At 40.6% G+C, this 21,844-nt stretch overlaps 1 protein-coding gene across 2 annotated transcripts in view; it reads left to right on the top strand.

Moving 5' to 3' along the window:
- Nucleotides 1-472: 472 nt before the first annotated feature.
- plcb3 (phospholipase C, beta 3 (phosphatidylinositol-specific)) overlaps nucleotides 473-21,844 on the top strand; it is a 77,786-nt gene continuing 56,414 nt past the window's right edge. The window contains exons 1-2 of one of the 2 annotated variants that reach the window (XM_074699303.1): nucleotides 473-1,166; nucleotides 20,099-20,185. In XM_074699303.1, the coding sequence (XP_074555404.1) occupies nucleotides 1,068-1,166; nucleotides 20,099-20,185 (186 nt within the window). In that variant the 5' untranslated portion in view covers nucleotides 473-1,067. The remainder of the gene's footprint in view (nucleotides 1,167-20,098; nucleotides 20,186-21,844) is intronic. The other variant, XM_074699302.1, reaches the window with a different exon arrangement.

Below are 21,844 nucleotides of genomic sequence, written 5' to 3'. Positions count from 1 at the left end.
TAAGAAGCTTTTTCTAGAATTGAATAGTATGTGTTTGGAAAAGAACCAAACGTGCATGATGACTTTAACAGAATCATAGATTAACTCTCAAAATCTCTAAATTAATCAATATCACTATAAGTCACTGAGATGTTGACATTTCTTTTCTCTAAAGCCACATCTCACAACTTTTTGAGCATCAAATAAGCGCAAAACAAAATCACTAAAGTGCTTCTTAAATTTTTAGCGGGAAGTTTGGAGTCCATGTGAGGAGGCGGAGTGGTGAAGTAAGCGTGACAGAAATGTCAACATCATAATAATCCCTCCCCAAAAGAAATGAAAGAAAGAAAGTTGAGTTGAAAATTTGATATCTAAACAACATGCACAGAAAGTTGAAAGCAGAACTGATTAACACACAGCCCTTTTTTTTCACGAAGTCCGACTTCCCCACTCCTCTCATGTCTCATTCACCCAAAGCGATCTGACACTGTCCTCTCACTCCTCTCTGAATCTTCTCTTTTTTTCCACAGAAAACATGCGGGGAGGAGAGGAGGAGGAGAGAAGAAGAAACGCGTCGGAGGCGACAGGAGAGAGAGGAAGCAGAGAAAGTTAGTAGAGGAGCGAGAGGGCGCAAGGAGCAGAGGAGAGAAGAGGAGAGGGGTCGAGTAGATGGGAGGAAGGAAGGAAAGGATCTCTTAGCGGGCTCAGTGAAATGATCCTGCATGAATAAACAAATATATGAATCAAGAGACTACAATTAAAAGGGGAGTTGAAGGCGCGTCACCGCGTTGCTGCGTGGACGCGGACAAGACAGCGGTGCGCGCTGAAACAGCGAACTTCAGTCCTCTCTGGATTTTACTCCTCATGTTCTTCAAACTCTCGCTGAGGTTCACTAACTTTTAAGGTCGGTGTCCTGAAACTTCCTCTCTCTGTGCCCTTTGAATTAACCCTCTCTCCCCGGAAAAGTCGAAGAAGCTCCGGGGGTGGAGGTGGAGGAAGGACGGAAGAGCGTTTTTGTTCCTTCCGAGGAGTCCAGCTCGCCGTAGCCGGGGTTTAGGCGTTGGCACCCGGGCTGGGACTCCCTCGCCATGGCCGGGGCCAAGCCGGGAGTCCACGCGCTGCAGCTCAAACCCGTGTCCGTCCACGAAGCTTTGAAGAAGGGTGGTAAATTCATCAAATGGGACGAGGTGAGCATTTCATGTTAGCAGTTTGTTGACAGGAGTTTTGAAACATGTGTCGCTGTTAATCACGCTGTTGTGTCATGAAGTTCTCCTGATGTGACCAACTCTGTAAGACGAGACAACATGAGAGCTGACAGCCTGCTTTGACAGTAGGCCCAGTGCTGTAAAGTGATGTGTGTGTGTGACAAATAGAGAAGCGATGTGTGTGACCACAGGTGTGTAGCCCTCAAACCCTGTGGCACACACTGAAGCACACTATGTTAGTGTGTGATTGTTAATCAGATACTCGGGTAGACAATCCCTCAATAGTTGCCAGCAGGCTGCAGTACTTGAATGTGTGTGTTGTGTTGAATTCTTGTCAAGCCGGTTTTCCTCGGGCTCAGGTTCAGTCTTAACACCCTCTTTTCTCTATTCATTTTGCTTATTTCTCTTCCTGTACTTTCTTTCCTTTCCCCCAGAGGATCAGAGGACAAAGCACCTGTCTGGGTGCAAACATGCAGAGTGCTTCTTCTTGAAGAATTACAAGTGCATTTTACAGCACATATAATATTGCACACAGGATTTATCAATTCTTAGCTAAATCTGTTTTGTGGGCTTTTGCAGTGTTTGTACTTAAAATGGTAAACTGAGGTTAAACATATTTCCCTCGAACTACTTTTCCTTCCGCCTATTTCTGCAGCCGCATGTCTGGCAACCCTGACATGCGCCTGCCTGTGTCATTGACCTTAACAACAACAATAATAATGTGTTTGTGAGTGTGTGTATGTGCGTGTGTCTCCAGATGTGTGTATGTACCCATGTGTCTGAGCAGCCATCAATGATTAACTCAGTAGCTGGCTGATCTGCAAGTCTGAGTCTCTCATTTGAAAACCACTGTCTCGGATTCACAGTGTAATTGCATGCAAGTGTGTGTGTGTGTGTGCGTGTGTGTGTCATTAAAACCTTGCAAGCACGGGTTCATAGTTCCACTGTGGCTGCCATCAGGTCAGGGGTGGTGTTTCCACTTGTTCCAACATGCACAGAAACACATGCAAAGAAAACGCACAGTGTGAATGTTTTAAAGTAACTTAAATTATGCGCAACAGAGCTCTACACATATTTAAGTTGAATGCTTGTTGTGTGTGTGTGTGTGTGTGTGTGTGTGTGTGTGTGTGTGTGTGCTCTTGTCACGCAAACAGAGAAAACCATGTCCCTTTGATTTCCTTTCTGTCTCACACACACTAGCTGTCTCTGTATCTGTCTCTTTTTCTCTCAAAGGGAATTCCCAGGAAATACTCATGGATATGATTTAGTGTGTGAACACTCGAAAACATGTGCACGCTTTGTCCTATCTTTCATCCCCTCTTCTCCTCTATTTGCTTTTTCCCCTCTGAAAATCAACAAAGGAACTGTAAGGGATAAATGGAGAGAGAGGGGCAGAGTTCAATTCAGTAAGAAGAGGGTGTGGGTGAGATGAGAAAAATGACAGATTACCAAAGACAGAGTTGTTGAAATGATATTCAGACTGTTCTTTTTGTGTGTGTTTTTGAGCTGTGTATTTTAAAGTTAATGCAGAAAAGGAGCCTACTTCCAGGTTTTCTGTTTATCTGAAAAAAGTAATGCCCAGATCCCTCCAGTAAAGTTTACAGGATGAGCTCAGATCCCCCCATGAAGTCACACACTTGGATTGTGGTATCTGTCATGCACTTAAACTTAGTGCTAAATATCATACTTAGTATACAGAGATTGAACAGTTTTTGAGATATAACCCATCTTTTGAGGTTTTAACACAGTGACAGTCATCAACTGGTTCCAGCTTTCCTACGACACGAGTCCTTTCCACCATCACCAGGCAAACAAACTGATTGGATTGTCCATCAAATTAAACAACAGTGTACGTAAGCGTATTGCATTCACTTGAAGAAAAAAAAAACAACTCAGGTTTTTCAGAGTAATTTATTCTTTGGTTTGTTTTTTTGTGGTAATTAATTTTGTTTTTCTGATTAAATTTTTTTTATTGGTTTGTTTTTTGTTATATTTTTTCTGTTTTTATGAGTATTTTTTTCCTCCTGTTTTTAGGAGTAATTTTTTCCTGAAGTATCGAGCTAATGCCCCGAGAACCTCCAACCTGCAGACGACTCCTGTGGATGTGTGGTGGCTCCTGTGTCCCGCACGGATTAGAGATCCTGTTCGGCACATATATGCCTTATCCTTAACTTTCTACCGGCTTTCCAGTGTAGAAGCAAAGCATTTTTTAATGCCACTTCTTTGTCTATTCCTTAAGTATTTCATTGAACGATAGGCTTAAAATATAAAATATAAGGATAAAGTCGAAAACATAACAAGGGTATCATACCCTGTGTGTGGCTAATACCTTACCTTTATTGACCCGGTACAGACCGGTAGAAAATTAAGGATAAGGCATATAGCCTATGTGCGGGACATAGGAGCCACCACACATCCACGGGAGTGTCTGCAGGTTGGAGGTTCTCGCGGGATTTCGAAGTAGCTCGATACTTCAGGAAAAAAAATTACTCCTAAAAACAGGAGGAAAAAATTACCTTAAAAAACAGAAAGAATTATAACAAAAAACAAACCAATAAAAAATATTAATCAGAAAAAAAAATTAATTACCACAAAAAAATTACTCATAAAACAGAAATAATTATAAATAAAAAAAACCCAAAACAATATAATTATTTTAACAAAAAACAAACCAATAAAAAAATATTAATCAGAAAAACAGAAAAAATTATAACAAAAACAAACCAAAGAATAAATTACTCTGAAAAACCTGAGTTGTTTATTTTTTCTTCAAGTGAATGCAATACGCTTCTGTAACAGTGCACCCCTTCAGCTGTCTTCAGGTTGTTAATCTCTGACTGCTGCAGGACAGTCATCCCCTTCCTCTGCCTTAAGGAGGAACCCAAACTTAGTCCCAGTGTTTAAGACTAGTAATCCAGTGTTGAAATAGGCACGATAAAAGCTAGTTAACCAACTAAGGAGTGGATGATTAGTTAGATGATTAGATTAGACAAACATGGTTATCTTTACAAATGGGCATTTTGTAGAGTAAACATTCAGTCAGCTTTAGTTTGGCCACCATATTTAAAGAACGCTCAAGCATCATAGTTGTTGTTAGCCTTCAAAGTTTCCTTCTGTGTTAAACCTCCCTGCTTTGAAGTCAGGTCTACAAATTGTGTCATCTGACCTTATTTATGGTTATTTGCCAATGTCTGTGCACCACTGTGTAACTTCATTGCTGGGATCCAACGAACATGCACCCCCTCTTAAGAGACAGGCTTTGCTGATCTTATATATTTCCGGGAAGGTCTGACAGCCAGCCATTGTTGCTTTGTGCTCTGAGACCTAAAGCTCAGGACACTTTATTGCTAGTCAAAGTTAAAACATAAAGATGTTATTGTTTTACAGGTATCGTCCAATGATTTTCAATAAAATAAGATTGGAACATTGAAGGTATATGCTGTCAGTTATAACAAATAACAAATAAAAATCGGTATCGGCAGGTCAGGCTTTTTAAAGATTGGTGATTGGTGCACTCCTTATACCAATACAATATTCATGTTAGGGGTGTCATTTGTTTTGATGGTTTCAGTTAAATTGTATGATGTACGTAACAATAGCACAGGGGAGAAAGCTCACAGTCAAACTAAAAATCTGCAGTAATTTTTTTCCTAATATGGCATTTGGAAGCCTGATTTAAAGAGCGTTTCCCAGCTCTAGTAAATTACCCTGAAGCCAGAGTGCATAGAGTAAAGAGACTATGCTCATAGGCTGTGATCAGACTCTGGGGACACTGGTGGTCATCCATTTGGAATTGAGCATGACTCAGTCTGGCTCTTTTTTACAGCATTCAACAGAAATCTACTCTTCATGAGTAACTGAACAGCTCCAAAAACATTTTTAAGAACATATTGGGAAAAAAATGGGAATAACGCACTAAAGATATATTTACACAAGGCTAAGAAGTGATGGTTCATGGTTTACAGACAACCTGTCTTTGTTCCTGGACCAATCAGCTTTGCCCTGAAAACTTGGGCATACGTTTGGTGACTTCACAAAGCTGAAAGCAGAAATGGGACATGCCTGGGGGCACTGCAGTGCAGTTTGCTTGAAAACAACACTTTTGACCCCTTCCCTCTCTTCTCACCCCATTTTTAATCTCTGCACGCTTCATTTCTATCTTTTGTCCTCCTTTTCTTTTAACTTTTTCCCCTTTACATCTTAATCCCTTCCTCATCTGTCACTGCTGTCATCTGCTGTAAGCCCATCAGATGACTTACTCTTATTTTGTGTCATTCAAAAAGGAGTGGTACTGGGTAGGCCAGCATGTGTGTGTGTGTGTGTGTGTTTCCCACATGGATTGTCTCCCCACTGTGTTTCAGCGTGCGCTCATATGTGCGCGTGCGGTTGTTTTGTCCTGGACTTGTGTGATACACGTTGAATGACTTCCTGTTGGAGCTTGTTGAGAGGCTCCAGAGCCAAACCATTTTCCTCCCCTCCCTACTACACCCTCCCTCCTTCCCTCTCCCCGAGCGCCTGCTGCTCCGCCCTCTGCAGCCCTGCCGCAATTCAATTTAGAAGAATCCCGAGTGGAATTCAGTTAAAATTCCTCCCAAACAACCAATTAACAGAACAGAGACAGACAGCTTGACTACTGAGCAGCTTGGTTTCCTGTCAGGGCCTCGATATAACTCATGGAAGTGAAAAAAGTCATATTTACACTTGACATCAACAACTCCATTTTTTGTAGAGTCACACAGCAACAAACAGACTGGGGCTTGTTAAGTTTCATGGAGGACCTTGTGGCTCATTAATGAGGTGAAGTTATGAGTTGTGAAAGTTGGATCCAGTTTAAGTTTTCTGTAACTCAACTGAAGCCTGCAGCACCACAGAATGTTGTGTTCAGAGTTTATTATTGTTGTAAGGTTGGGATTATTTTTTCAGAGCTTGCAGGAAGCACAGCAGTTGACTTAGAGAAGCTCAGAGCTGTAATCATGGGAACAATTGAGGACACCGTAGACTCTTTTCAGCTGCTGTTGTCCTCTGTGTTTATCTGTTTGCGTGTCATCAAACCAAACTGGGAGCAGACTCTTGCTCTTCTTTTCTGAAAGATCCTGACTTTAGATTCTGCTCTTTGCACAAGCTTATCTGCTTCAAAGAGAATGTTAGATGTCTAATTGCTCACTTTGCACATGTAGGTGCTTGTATTTTGTTGAATTTAGTTTGATTTAAACCTATTCCTGTCTGGAAAGCTCTCGTTACAGATTAAACCAACAGACTTATACTTGGTGCTGAAAGCTCTGGCTGCTATGAAGATACACCCCATGCAAGATGAGCAGCATGCCATGCAGAGAGCAGGTCTTTCAGAGCAACCTCCCCCTCAGGAAAGTGCAGACTGGGGATGAGGGAGGGAAATCTGTGGGGTGGAAGTACTTGTGGAGCAGGGATGAGTGAGACTGAAGCCACATTTGAAAGGACTGACCTGTTTTGGGATTGCGTCATGACTGGTGTGTTAGCGACCAGAGATGATCAGCAGGCTCTCACCAGATACAGCAGGCAGACATATGGCTCTCATAGCTTAGATGAACAGATGCAGAACCACATTTTTTTGTGTGTAGGGTTGAATGCTAAAGCAGCCGTAACCAGTGTTTGGAAAGTTTTGAGTTTTGGATTTATTTCCTCTTATTGTATCCTATTTAAAGCATCACATAGCATAAAAGCTCTTGCTAAAATGACACCTTCAAATTAAACCCTAGTTGTACTCTCATTACACGATAATTAAAGGGCATACAAAATGACCTGTTGGCTTGATTACTTTTATGTAACCACAGCTTAATTTGCTTTACAAGCCACTGAAAACTTGTCAAAAGTAAATCCCATAACTTGTCAAATGTCCTAGATGCCAACAATAACAATATACTAGATATACAATCATTAAAAAATACTAAACCCATGTCAAGATTATCTTATATGGTAAGAATTAAAAATTAAAACACATGGCATTTTCTTTTTCACATAAGAAAAGAATTTAGCTTCACAATAACTTTTATTTTTACCTTTTCTTATTTTATAAGACCGTATGGGGTCATGGGCCATAAATAAGAAAAAATACAGGAAAGGCCACTTTTCGTCTTACCCCCATTTCACACTCCACGAGTGGCATGTACTACACTGTACTTTGCTGCCATTCTATTCGAGACATGCACCCATCAGTGGGTGCCGAGTTCCTTAATTTTGGGGGATCAGTGATCAGTGATGGGTGATGGGTGATCGGGTCATCCTTACATATGAAACTGATCTTATGAACCCTCGGGAAGGTCTGACAGCCAGATATTGTTGCTTTTTGCTCTGAGACCTAAAACTCAGGATACTTTATTGGTTGTTAAAGTTATTATTCAATGATTTTCAATAAAATAAGATTAGAACAATGAAGGTATGTGCTGCCAGAAAAAAAAAAAAATGGTATTGGCCCAAATTGGCATCGGCAGGTCAGGCTTGTCAAAGATCGGTGATGAATGATCGGCCAGAAAATTGTGATCGGTGCACCCCTACTCTAGTCCCATGGCCCTACATTTCTGCTTGCTGCTGCTATGCTGTGAGTCTGTTTTTGCCAGAGGCATGTGTCAATCTCTGCAGGGCTGATCTGTCTGATCTGTCTACGCCATACTTCGCTGCCACTCTTCTCCGTGCCACTTTAGTCTACAATTCTACAGTTCTACAATTTCATTTAGCAGACGCTTTTGTCCAAAGCAACGTACAACACAAGAGTCCTTGCCACTCTACTGCAGTTTTACTTCTTTATATGTAGTTGTGTGTGGTTTTACAATTCCCACAGAAACAGTCGGGCCCTCACTCCAGAGACGATCCAGTGGGAATGGTCTTGACATCTGACAGAGTGAAACCGTGGCACTGATGAACTACGGCACACACAGAGAATGTGTGAATCGAGGGTTACAGCCACTCTTGCTTGACATCCTTTAACCTGAGTCACCGTATAGAGTCCATTGATTCAATACAGAAGTATTGACCAGGCTTTCAGTGCAGAGGTCTCAAACTCATGGCTCGCCACTCAATATCAATTTATGAGGAAATCTGTGTTCACAGCCTGGTCCACTGACGGGACCAGGGAGGAAAAATCAGATTGACCCTGAACTCAGTATGACCAACAAATGAAACCAAGCAAAAGAAAAAAACTGCCAACGTCCTCAACGTTGTTAATCAAGAATCCTCTGTCAAAGGCCAAATGAGAGGTTGATATCGAACCCAGAGGGTTTCAGGGGAAGTAGGAGAATGAGTATTTCTTGGTCTCAACCAAACATGTGGTGCAGTCTGCAAAGTACCAGGGAGACAAGTGGACACAATGAGCTGCACAGTTATAGAAAGAGCTGCCAATGCTGCAAAATGTATTTCCAGCGGGCAAGAAAGGAGGCAAACCAAAGAACAAGTCCAAGCCATGTTGACTTGGCCAATAGACATGTTTTACTCTTTACACTGGAAGTCTAGATTTCGGCTGTCCCAAAGCCAGCGCAGAGGTGCTAAAACCATAGACTGCATAAAACATGGACGTAGCCTATGCAACGTCACCCGTCTGTTCCTGAGACTGTGAAATGAAGCAAATCTGCGGAAGCAACCACATTTAATACGACCCCGGCTTTAAATTTCCTTTACCCGGCTTAAATATACTTTTTAATGCTGCAAAAGTCCATTTTTATGGCTCGGTGTGTATGTGACTTCTGGTCTTTCTGCAGCCAGTCTCAAGCAGATTCTCAATGAACAGCAACTTTTAGCACTTCTGCATAGACTTCATTTCTACGAACCGGATGATGCCCCCTGGCTAATACTACACTTCCTCAAGTGTCCGCTTGAAGCTGGTACATAACATACAAACAGCATTCAAAGAGCAGATTTTTATAGCACACTGTATATAGATTGAATTTTATCATAACTCAGTGATGATTAAGAGTTTTGCATAATCAGAGGCACAGCTGACCTGACCGACTGGTGGGTATGTCGAGCTGTTAGAGACCTAAAGCCTGCTTCAGCTTAGCGCTTTACCTCCCACTAGCTTTACCAAAGATAGGATGCGTTCAGCTTTTCCCATATGGCACTCAATGATGATCGACTTCACAGCTCTGCTTCAGACACAGATGGGAGATGACATCCATGAATTATACATTGTATGGTTTCTACTACCTATTTTTGTTGTCTTGTTTCCAAAAATTAAAACTAAAAGATTTGGGATTTGGGAAAAAATTCATCCCAGTCAACATTTCTGCAAAATCTGCTTTACCTACTTGCATATCCTGCTTTCCCCTCATAAACCTGTAAGAGAATCGAATCAAAAGTCCCAAAGAGTCCAAATCAGTGATCAGTCAGTGTTCAAATGCACTGATGCATGTTGGGACTTGTTGGGCAGAGCCATGTTTCTTTTGCTCTGGTCTGCTTTTATGACTCCACTGCACTGATAAAAATCATCCTCTGTTTGCAGCCCTAAATGATCCTTGCTCTCTTCAAACAAGATAAAAAAGATTGCTGTTTTTAGAACATGCAAACTGCTGCTTTCCTGCACCACGCTGGGTATGTGATGTGTTGAAAGTCCACACATAGGTTCAGATGATTGCATAATGGCTGGAAGAGTGCACCTAAGATTTGACAGACAATTCATCAAATGAAATGTTTCTATCCTTGGAAACAAACCTCTTTTGTAAGCAGAGCTGTCGTGTCACTGTGACCCTATAACCAGTTTCATTCCAGTTGTTCTCGGTGCCTGTGTTTTGACAGATTGCTTGTCTTGGACCAGCATTAGACAGATACATTGAAGAACCAAGCCACAGTTTTTCATTATCAGTTTGATTTAATATATGAGAGCGGGAGTAAGAGGAGGAGAGAACACATGGTTGTGTGAAGGTCTGACGCCATGCCGAGAAACACTGCTGACATCCTGACAGAGTGGTGAGAAACAAGGGATGGAGAGATAGAGGGGAGGAGAGGGGGGAGAGGTGAAGGGTCAACCACAGCCACATGTGAAGTGTGGGTCTGACATCTGGACAGCTCCAGCCTTCCTCCTCCTCCTCTTTCACCCTCTTCATAATTTCACTCCATTCATTACTCAGCTATCATTTCTGTGGTTCTGTATCTGTGCCTGGGATCTCTTCCTCATTCATTCTTTGTCATCTCTCTGTCACTCTCCCTTCCTCCTTCCATTAGTCTTGGTTTGTCGCTCATCTCTTCTGTTTTAGTTTCCTCTCTGTCTTTCTTTTTATCTCATCTTTTGTTGTAACCTCTGTCTTCCTTTATGTCAAGTGAAAGGCCTTCAGTTCTTAGAATAGAATAGAATAGAATAGAAATTTATTGTCATTGTAACAAGTAAAACGAAATTGAAGTCACAGCAGCAATCAAGAAAACAAAAGTAAGAAAGTGTATAGAAAGTGCAAAAAGCTCCATAAGAAAATAGATGATGACAGCTTGTCCATCATTCTCCAGTTCAGCCAGCCTCCACCTCCACAGGGTCCAGGACTGAGCTTCTTCAGCAGTCTGTTCAGTCTCTGTCTCCTGGATCCTGTCTGCTCACAGCAGGTGAAACTCCTCCAACGTGGCGTTGGTGTCTGATGTTAGCTCCGTTAGCCATGTCTGTGAATAGCATGATGCTACTCTGCCCTCTGGTATTCCCTCTGTTGCTGGGTTAGCACGACTAGCTCGTCCATCTTATTGGAGATAGATCTTACGTCCCCAATAACGATGGATGGAAGGACAGGTCCATGTCGTCACTTCTTAGCTCACACCTGAAAACTAGCACATCGTCCTCACCTTCTTCTCCTCACCTTGTGGGAAAACATCAGGCCTTGCACCAGTTAGCATTGACATGCTACAGGCTGCTAACAGCTGAGTTCACATGTAAACAATGCAGCCATGGTTACATGTAGGATCTCCAGACAAACACAGGAGCAAAAAGAGTAAAAATATCACTGAAACCACAAAAAGTTTGGTGTCCATGACCAACAAATGAGCCAAACAAAGTAATGATCCACTCTAAATACAAAGATTATGAAAAAGAGACGAAAAAATTACAAGAAACGGACAAAGAAGAGAGAGCTGCTACAAAAGGCAGCCATAGCCAACAGGGCGGCGCCTAGCAACACACGCATAAATTTATAAAGAATAATTACGCAAAGGATCCCAAAGCCGAAGTTTTTCTTTACTTTTTTTAATTGTTCATTAAGGAAAACTAGGGAAGTATTTCTCTGCCCACGACAGACTTGGAGAACCAAAATCATTACATTCTGCTCAATCATTATTGGGGATAAGTACTTGAGTACCGTGACACCATTACTTGAGTAACACTTTGTTACTTATGCACCAGTGAAAGCGCAGCTTTTGGTTACTTAACTTGAACTCATACAGTATTACATGCGTGACCTAGCTTTTTGTTTAACCTAAATGAATAAACTAAGCAGGAACATTATCAAGGGATACAAATGTACGGCTTCATCACACCGAGCCAGATCAGAGCACGAACAACTGTTTTAAGCAGCTATGGCAACTCTGTAGGAACATATTAAGCCAAAAACAAAAGCACAACATATACAGAACTGACTGCTACACCTACAACAATGTCAGTCAAAACAGCTGAGTCAGAAAAAGAGGCGGTCTCACATCACATCATTTGCTTGCCCTGACAGCTCTCGCTGTTGTGACAAAACCAGAGTGGAGGAGATTAGCCTGCCTAATAACCAAAACAGTAACTGAAGATATGCTCCCTTTGAGTTTTGTGGAAGATGTTGGGTTCAGAGAGCTGATGGTGTTTGTTAAGCCGGGGTAAAGGCCACCGCCAACAACAGCTGCACGAGTGGAATAGATGTATTTGAAGTCTATAATCATGGTCTGAGGGGTTTGTATCCAACGGACCCTTTTTTGTTTGTTTACTGTTGAAGAGAAAGAAACTCTGCAAGTACTTGAATAGAGGGTACTTCAGTAATCGAATAGAGGGATTACTGTAAATTTCCATCCCTTAGCATTATAACCTAGAACTTTCAGCCAGTGTCATGCTGCCCAGTAATGCTCTAAATATTTCAAATTCGAGGAAGAGAAATGTGTTTCTTTCAATTGCCTATGATTTCTTCTATAACAGTAAAACCTGAATACATTGGAGTCTTTTCTTTCTTGTAATTGCTGCATAATCAGCTGCAATATGTGTCAGCTCCAATTTACCATAATATGTTCAGAGTGGCTGTGAAAACGCAAACAGAAATGCTGTTGGTTTGGGAAACACTATCAAACTTCCCACAAGCATTTGGCAAAGTTTAGCAAAGCGTTGCAGAGGGCTCATCACAAATTCATGTTGTGCTCATGACCCCATCAGTCACTCCGGCGTAGAGTTAATGCAGGAGAATGAACTGGGCTTCAGTTTTTTGCACCAAGCTCCATAAAAGGACATTTCAGGGACCACTTAGCATCAGTTTGTGTTTGGAAGTTGTCTCTTATGAATATGCAAGTACTGCTTGATTTTACAGGTTCAGCAGACAAATAAGGGGAAACATAAAGAGAGTTGGTGGTTATGCAATAAAAAACTCTGACAAGGTGAGCAAGAGTGTAACCACCTATTCACTTTATGTTGTCATGCTCAATACTCGACTAACAACATTTGATTTAGGGATGGGTTTATTGATTTAGAAATTCTTCATCTACAGCTACAAAAACTCTTTAACACTTTGATTGAAATTAACGTTTCATGAGCTGAATAAGACTTCTGCTGGGACATTGTTACAACATTTTTGTCCTCATTTACTTTTGCAGTTGAAACACCTTTGAACACTAGTGACGTAAATGTCTAAACTTTGAACACTGTTGCTGTTATTCCAACAGTGTAGGTCAGGATCTCACTCCACTTCTCTCCATCAGAGACGGTTTGGGCTGACTGGCTTCTCTCTCAACTGTGCAATGTATTACTGTCTCCAAATTCTCAAGACCAGCCTGAGACGTTTGCCAAATCAGAACGGCAACTGGAACTACCATTTCTACCACAGTCAGTGTTGTAATGCACTCACCAGAGCAGATTAATTCGATACGTGTGTGATTACTAGGATGTGCTATGAGTCGCTTCTCCTGGTGAGAACTAATTACCATCGTCATGGGGCTGGACCAATCCAAACACAGATTGGGCATGGGCTTGTAAAGCTCATTTGGACTCACCTTGATTTGGATGTTGTTCTGTGGTTAATTTGTAAATCTTTCACATAGAGACTACACTGTGCTGTATTATCCCTGAGTTTGATTCTTACCCCCGTCATCTTCACATGTCTGCCCTTTATGTTTAATGCCTTTCCTAAGGTGTCCTCTTAATAAATGGCCTCAAAATCTTATAAATACGAACACTTTGATGTGCTTATCACTGTAAATCTTTTAAGTTTGGTTGGATTACAGGCACCAAATCTACTTGGGAAGGTGTAGGAAAAAGATCACTCGTTTGAGTTTTACACACTCTAGTTACATAAATACTCTTACTAGTATGAAAAATTTAATCTGAAAAAAAAAAGTATAATTTCAAACGCTATAGTTTTTTTTTAAGTTGAAATTTGTAAGTTTATGCCCAAGAAAGAAACCTAGTCCTGTGTTTTTCCAGCTGTAGATTGTCCTCGATTTAACCTCTAAATGTGAAACAATACTTAAGTGCTACTTCAACAGTGTGTTCAGACTGCACCCACAGGGCACTAGTTTAGCTTAGGGCCTTTTCCAGGTTCCTCCTTATACAGACACAGCATCCTTGACCTAGTGGTCACTCATGCCAGTTACTCATTCAGAAATTACACTTAAACGTAACCTACTGTGTCATATTTTTACAAGCTGGGACTCTACCCAAGCTTTATTTTTCTTACAGCTTGGGAAAAAGGATGATGTTGAAAAGCACATTTCAACCAAAGAGGCCATTTAAATACTGATTCATCTTCGACCTAAGGAAACTTATACTGTCTTGATAACACACTACAATCTAGCTGCTGGTTTCTTTCTTACTGTCCGTAATCTGTGGCTCATTTACTCTCATTGGCCCCACTCCCTCCTCTTTCCTCTCCTCTCTCTTGAGTCCAAAGGTTACCGCCTGTCATCAAGTTCTGCCATGTTGCCAAAGCAAAACGCTCACTCTGTGTGCACTGACCCTCGTTTTCACGCCACTCCCATAAGCTTGTCAAAGCCACATGTAGTACGGCTGAGCAAAGGTGCATTTGGAGCAGCTACTTTTATCAGTATCTCACTAATGGCTCTCTCCTGACTGGCAGTGTACACACACATTAATTTGTGGTGAGGACACTGTGTGGGCAGGGAGACAGACCAGCTTAGTGTTTGTCTTTCTACATGCGTACGCTGTTTATGGATTCGTTTTCCTTTTTTTGAAGAGGGGCTCATTAGCTGGCGTCTGTCCATATAAGACCTCAGCCTCAGAGGGTGGTCCGTCCACTCTGAGTGTGTTTGACGTTATGGTCAGGTAATGAAGGTGTTTGTCAGAGGGTCAAGGCATCTGGAGGGGGTCTGCCCAGGGAGATGTCATTAATAAGGAAGGAAAAACACGATTCAAGTGCTAGGATGGGGTTGAGCTGAAGGGATGATTGATGGAGAGAAAAAGAGACAGAGTAGACTGATGAAGGAAGTGAAGAAAGACTTTAGAAGGTCTCTACATATGGTGGTTAATTAGGGAGTGGGATGAGGTCCAATTATAGACATACCACACACACACACACACTGGGCCCCTACACTGAGAAGACATCCGCGTTTATGGTAAGCAGGTTATATATGTTTGGAGGGCATGAACTAATGATTTCCTGAATTAGTCTGGACATTTAAAACATTTATTATTTAACTTTTAACATTTTAAAGAAAGAGATCAATGATCTCTCTGTGTTGTCAGTTGAGTATGATGATCACTGGCTACATGTACATGCAGTCAGTAACCCTTTCATATTCAGAATATTAGTAGTAATCTGATTACCCAGAGCCATGTAAACACCAATGATGCTTTTAAAAAAAAAATGAATATGCTCATATTCTGGTCTTTAGAAAACCGCCAAATTACCTCTGGGTTACTCCTTTTCTAACCCAAATATTTGTGTACACATATCAGGATATCCCCACTGAAAAGAACATTAATTTGTGTTCTTCGCATGTGTTCTCAAAGAATCTTATTCTGCTGCTGTTGTTACTCTGTTGCTATGGATACAGGAAAAAGGAGCGGAAGTGGTGCACAATTTGAATTGCCAGCATTTACACAGACAGACAAACACATTCTATATAGCGGACAGAGAGCTGGGAAAACCACCACAAGGAACATCTTAACATCCCATAGCGCCTATTCTGCACCCAAAATAATAAAAAAAAAAAGCGTTTACCTAGGAAAAACACTGGCTCAGAATACCGTGTAAACAGCAATTACTGTTTGCTCACACATGTAAACGGGTTATTCCAAATGCGTCAGAAACTGGAATATCAACCTTAACCCAAATATTGACTGCATGTAAATATAGCCAGTGATTTGCTATATCCAAGGAGTAGGAAAGTATACCAGATTTAATTTTTAGGTATCTTTTTAGATGAAATGTTTTGGAAAGCAGTTTGTACAAGGATCAAAAATAGCAGAAAATTCTTTAACTTTTATGATTGTTTGGCTGGAGCCAGATTATTTATTCAAAGAACTAAAGAGATATGGCAATGCTGATAGAGCAAACAAATGATAGACGGGTATATTCTGTGTGTATGGGAATTCTTGTGTGTCATGGTGAAAGGCAGCACTAGAAAGCTTCTGAACTACAGCTAGGTATGCAAAACTCAGTTTGCATAACATGCAAATTTATCCAACTGCACTTGTCTGTATGTATGTGTGTGTTGTGTGTGTCCAGCCTGTGGTATGACAGCTGAAGTTATGGAAGATGTTGTTATATCACTGGTCATATGAGCCTTTACATCACACTCCTCAGGGTACTGGTTAGTGCGTTCATACATGTTTGTGTGTCTGTCCCCAGTGGAAATCCCCATCCTCTGAGAGGTGTTAGTTTAATCTGGATGTCTCCAGTCTACATTTAACCTGTACGGTTGACAGTAAAGGAAACAAAAAGCTGAAAGAAAAGGAAAGCCTTTAGGAAATAAATCCATCTGACCTAAAATCCCAAAAACAAAATCTACAGGAAGTGTTTCAGGTCTGTTTCAGGTCATTTAACTTTCAATTTTGACTGATTTTACAACCAAACTGGGCTGATTCCGCTTTCCATTTTCATATAATGAATCAATCAGACCACTAAGGATGACATTCTGAACCTAATTTAAGGAAAATTTATCTTTAATGATTTTTTTTCTATAACTTTGTGTTGTTTTACTACATTTTAAGTGGCATATGTTGCCGTGTTTGCATTTGTCTGTGCTGCCAGAATTTAGTTATGTCTCTGGGGAACATCTGGCTCTTCTGAAGGAAATGTTGCCAATTACTCATGTTCAGAAGATAAACAAAGAAAAGCTTCAGGCTCAGGCATTTCTAGAAGCTCCAGAATTTTTTCTGTGTTGACATTTCACGGCAACAAATCTCCAGCTGAAAGAGAATTTGACGGTCACGGCCTTATGATGGCAATCGAAGCGTGGAATTGGAGTTTGTCACTGGTTCCAGTGGACAAGCATGTCACAAGAGAAGAGTTTTATAGTGCTGAGTTTCATAATATTAAAGGAACATCGAGTTAAGCTGTCAATAAAAGGTATTTACATGAAGAAAGACCCTCAGAGTATGTTGACGTTTGACTGACTGATAGAGTGTAGTGACTTGACCTATCATCATAGGCTCACAACCTGATGTAAAGAGACTGTTTTCTACTGCTTATTGTGGTTATCTTTTTGGTCCTGATATTTCTTTTCTCTTTTCTTTTCAACCTTTTGTCCAATCCTCTTCCTTTTCTTCTTCCTTACATCTGTTCCTTTCTGAAACCCTTTCTTCTTCACCTCACCTCTTCTGTCCCTTTCCAATTCAAACACACACCCTTCTTGCTAACTCCTTCCCCGTTAGCCAACTTTGGAGCCAAAACTTAAGGTATGTTTAGTTTGGAATTTGATGAATAGCTTGTGAAGACTTTTTAAAGGTTAAGTTCTATTTTATGTTAAAATATAACATATTTTTCTCTCTTACATAAGAGACGTGTAGCCTAATGTGTTCCGTTAGATGATGCTAACTTATTTTAGCACAATGACTAGTGATAAAAGAAACTGCTATCCTGGCTCTTTTTGAAGGTATAAGAAAAATTGGACTTTAATTTGTTTGGACTCTGTGCCTGCCGTCCCTTGTTATTGTGATTTTCAAACATTTTCTTTCACTTATTTTAAGCTAGGATTACAACAATCAAGATACAGTCGTATGTTGTGATGTTAAGTGTTGTTAGCATGTACTATTGTATTCAAACAGAGCCAGGCTATGCCCATTTCAGCCTTTAAGCTAAGCTCATTTGACCTGCAGTTGGCAAGTTATCACTTTGAGTAAAAAATATATTTTTTTACAATTAGGTATGTTAAGCAGGTATCAAACTTTTATTTAAGTATATGTAACTCTTTGTTATTGATTAGCTTGCAATGATAAGAGCCAATATTCACTCAGAATGTATTTTTTTTAGTGGTAAATAATTTCTTTTTGTACCCATTTTTCTCTTTTATTTGCCCAATGATCCCATAGGCGAGCATGATAACTGTGAGTATGTGCACAAGCTAAGTACACAATATTAACTGTGTCATTCACTTATCCTTGCTTTAGGACACTGATACCCAGGGTTTGAATCCATTCAGCCTTCTGTGGAAACATTCAACCACTGAGTCTGTTTGCATAATGTTGAATGTACTGAATTGTAACTATATACATAATGCTTTGTGAGATTAGTATACTGCTGTAACTTCAGTTGTTTTTTTGTGGGTTGCCTGGCAGATCTTTCCTTCCTCCTGGTTGAGAGTGAAGATGATGCTGATGTGATGATTCATATATGAATCACTGTTACTGTAAAAACAAACAAACATCATCCTCTGAATCTCTGAACCAAATGTTTGTCAGCTGGAGCAAAGTACGAGTGCTTCCCACTAATTACAGATCCACTAGCTGTTGTTTGTGTGTGCTTTTGTGTGTGCTTTTGTGTGCGGTCGTAGTATCTTGCATTTGACCCTGAAGATGAGGCTAATGATATGTTGACGGTGGCTCTTTTGGCGTCTTTACGCTGCACATGAATGGATTCTTGTGCAAAATTTTATGGATTTCAGCATCAAAACAGCTGCTAAATTACACGGGACAGAACAAACAATATGACTGCCTGTTTTCCTGTTTGTCTACAACCCCATGAGGCTAAAAGACCATATAGCAGCCATTTCTAGTTTAACTGACCCATTTAATTTACACTATCTTTATGTTTTGCTATAAAATTGCTGTCAAAAAGTTGTGTTTTTCATGAGGAAATACAACGTTTTGACAGAGCAACATTGGAGCAGCATTCATTACAGGGCCTGCTCTGTTTAAGACCTGTGAAGGAGTCTGTTGGATGGAACAAGAAAAAGGTTGAATTTCTGCCTAATGGTTAACCAGATGATGAAACAGAGAGGAGTTCACTACTCAATAGAAGTTTAATCAGAAGTTTTCAAGCTGACTGGCTCAAGTATTACTCTTTAGTACTCCTGTTTTGGCCTGTGTTTGTGTCCAGTTTTGCTCATCACTCGTCATTGTCTCTATGTAAACTTATCTGCAAGGAGTGATGAGGCTGGAGCCTGGTGCCAAACGCATTAAATGTATTTGCTGCTAAAATAAGAATTGAATCCAGGGATACACTGATACCGATCCTGGTATCAGTGTATCGGTGCCCCTCAAAACTGGATCGGTATCTGTGGGAAGGCCGATCCATGGTGCTGATCCAGGCAAACTGCTTTCTCCCTTTTTTTTTTTCCCTGTGCTCTTGGATACTTGATTTGGACTAGTAACTCTGATGCACTTTTTTTGTTTTTCACTGAATTGCCAGTCTACAGGGTAAAAATATTACAATTGAATATTAATTTCTGCACATTCTGAAGCATGGTTTTTACCAAACTGATGTTAAACATTGAAATATTTTACAGTATAAATAGATATTAACTTCAGTAACTCCATACTAATTTTCTTTTACTTTCACTTAAAACATTACCAGTCTTATCTCACAGTAGGGCATGCATGTTACTATTAAAAACTGGAATTGGTCGATGCCATAGACTGTAAAAAAAAATGGACGTCCGCTTGCTCGGCTCGAAGTGAGGTCTCCACAAAAACTGCTCCCCCTGGTGGCTGGCTGCAGCATAGGTTAGAAAATCTGTCTTTCCAGCCATTCCAGATGGGCTGTGGTTAAACTTTAAAAAATGGATACACCTCTTAGAAATGTTTCTCACGTCCGATTGTTGTGGTGATTTGAAGATATCATCTGGATGTCTTGTATTCAGGTCCTCTTTTTTCTGAAGAGTTTCATTTTCAGGTTAAAAACAAGGCTTTATGTGACGTTTAATGATGATTGACAGCTGCCGTTCTCGTGCATTTTTTTCGTAATATATGTCGGGAGGTAGAGTCAAGAAATGATTAGACTCTCGAAAGAAAACAAAAATATCATTTTTGTCACCTGGCTCCACTCAGATTCTCCCAGAATCCCTCACAGTCTCTACTGCGCAGACTCTGGCTGCAATTGCTACCAATGGCTGCACATGAGAAGGAGGTAGTTTGGCTTCAAAACCATACAATGGTAAATGGTGAAGCCACGCTGTCCACTCTATATACAGTCTGTGGTTGATACTCAAAGCCCAGGTATCGGTATTGGAACCAGAAAAGTTGAATCAGTGCTTTCCTATTTAAAATGTGAGTTGTCTGACTGAACTGATGTCCCTTTATTGTTGTGCACTCCTTAACATCCCTCTTTTTTGCTATTTAGGAACCCAACAGTGGACACCCCACCCTGGTAACCCTAAAAGTTGATCCAGATGGATTCTTTCTCTACTGGACTGGAGGCTCCAACCTGGTGAGTCACAAACATCAGCGCTGGCTTGTAACAAAATCTGACACAAATGGGCACTTAGAAGCAGACCACAATAGAGTTTTGATGCACCAGCATGAGCGCCAATTTGGATAAAATGTTTCTAATTTATTACTTTAAACTCTTCCGCATATTTTTCTGTCTGTTATTGTGGTTTTATCCAGTCCATTAGTTCAGCTGAAAAGGGTTTCATCCATTTGTCTCGGTCCTGTTAGCCTCCGCTCTGGTTTTGCTCCCTCCCTGTTTTGACTGTGGTTTTTATTCCCACACATACTCTTTGGTTTTTAAAACTTCTTTTTGTGGAACTTAGGGTTTTGGGCAGTCAGCTGACAGCTGTCAACGGTAACAGAGCTAACACATGTGTTGTAATATCGCATGCATTTGAATTTCAAATTGTGACAGAACTTTCTTCAACATTTTCATAAACAAATCCTGTAAACACTCAGTCTTGGATTAAATGAAATTCAAGAGCAGCTCATTTATCTCACCCAACCTCTCTTTTCTTAATCTGCCATCTGTTTTCTTTATGACTCCATTCACACATGAATACACACACACAGTGTTTTTATTTTTGGCTATCTATTCATCCAAAGGCATGTAAGGAATGACCAGTTGATAGCCAATATTATCACTGTGCTGTGCCTCTCTGACCTGTTTCAAGTGTGTGTATGTGTGTGTGCATATCTTGGTCAGAGTACATGTCATCTTTTGCACCTTCACGTGTGTCAGCGTGTGTTAATGCACTCACATAACAGATTGAGGCTTTAAATACTCATTCTATCTTGACGCCTTGTGCCCGTTACATGAAGGGGAATATGTGTGTGTGTGTGTGTGTGTGTGTGTGTGTGTATGGCGATAATAGGCCATTTGTCGCCTGAGGTGTAACTGTGACACTATTTAGCAAGGAGTCAGCCCTGTCTTTCACTGTATCTGTTCATCATTATGATAAAGCTCTACTGTAGGATGACTGCAAACTTTGTGGACTAACTAAAAACCAGGAGTACGTTGTTGTTGCTTTTTTTTTAACTGTTACATCATTTGGTGACAGAGGTGACAGAAAGCTTTTGAGAAACTAAAAAACTGACGGCTGAAATTGGGAGGATTAGTCTAAAAACTCGCTCTGACATGTTTGCTTTCTTGGATCCAGCCATGCAAATTGTTCATTTTCATTACACCACATCAGATTTTATCTGAGAACTAAAACAATTCCCAAGTCAGAGTCTCCCTGGAAAGTCTAGAAAAAAAAAGCCACCTAATTTTCTCATGTGCCGCAGTGTTTGTCTTTTCTTTCATTACTTACTTACTCAGAGCTTTTCATCTTTGTTAATCTTGGCACAACTGGCCTGCATTGTGGCAGCTATTCTAACGGCTGTAGCGGGAAAGCTGCTTGCTTTCGGGCACAGTCACAAAAAATGAAACATGCCTCATAACAGCCAGACTATTCAGAATAGAGGATATTTGGAAATGAACGAGGATTCAGGGTCAGTGATGAAAGCTCTGTTTTTTTCTTGTACTGTTTTTACAGTTATATCTGTTGAACCTTTAAAGTATACTTTCCCACAGAGCGCTTTACGGTTTAAGTGTCAGTGTTATGACGTCTGTTTCTTCAACTTTTCTGTGTATTCATCTTCAACAATCATGCAG

This window comes from Halichoeres trimaculatus, unplaced genomic scaffold (genome assembly GCF_033239565.1).
Source record: "Halichoeres trimaculatus isolate MK-OKI-2021-1 unplaced genomic scaffold, fHalTri1.1 fHalTri1_scaffold_22, whole genome shotgun sequence".
In the NCBI taxonomy this organism is placed as follows: Eukaryota; Metazoa; Chordata; class Actinopteri; order Labriformes; family Labridae; genus Halichoeres; species Halichoeres trimaculatus.
Note: the sequence above shows the minus strand (reverse complement) of the source record. Positions and strands in the feature narration are given on the sequence as shown.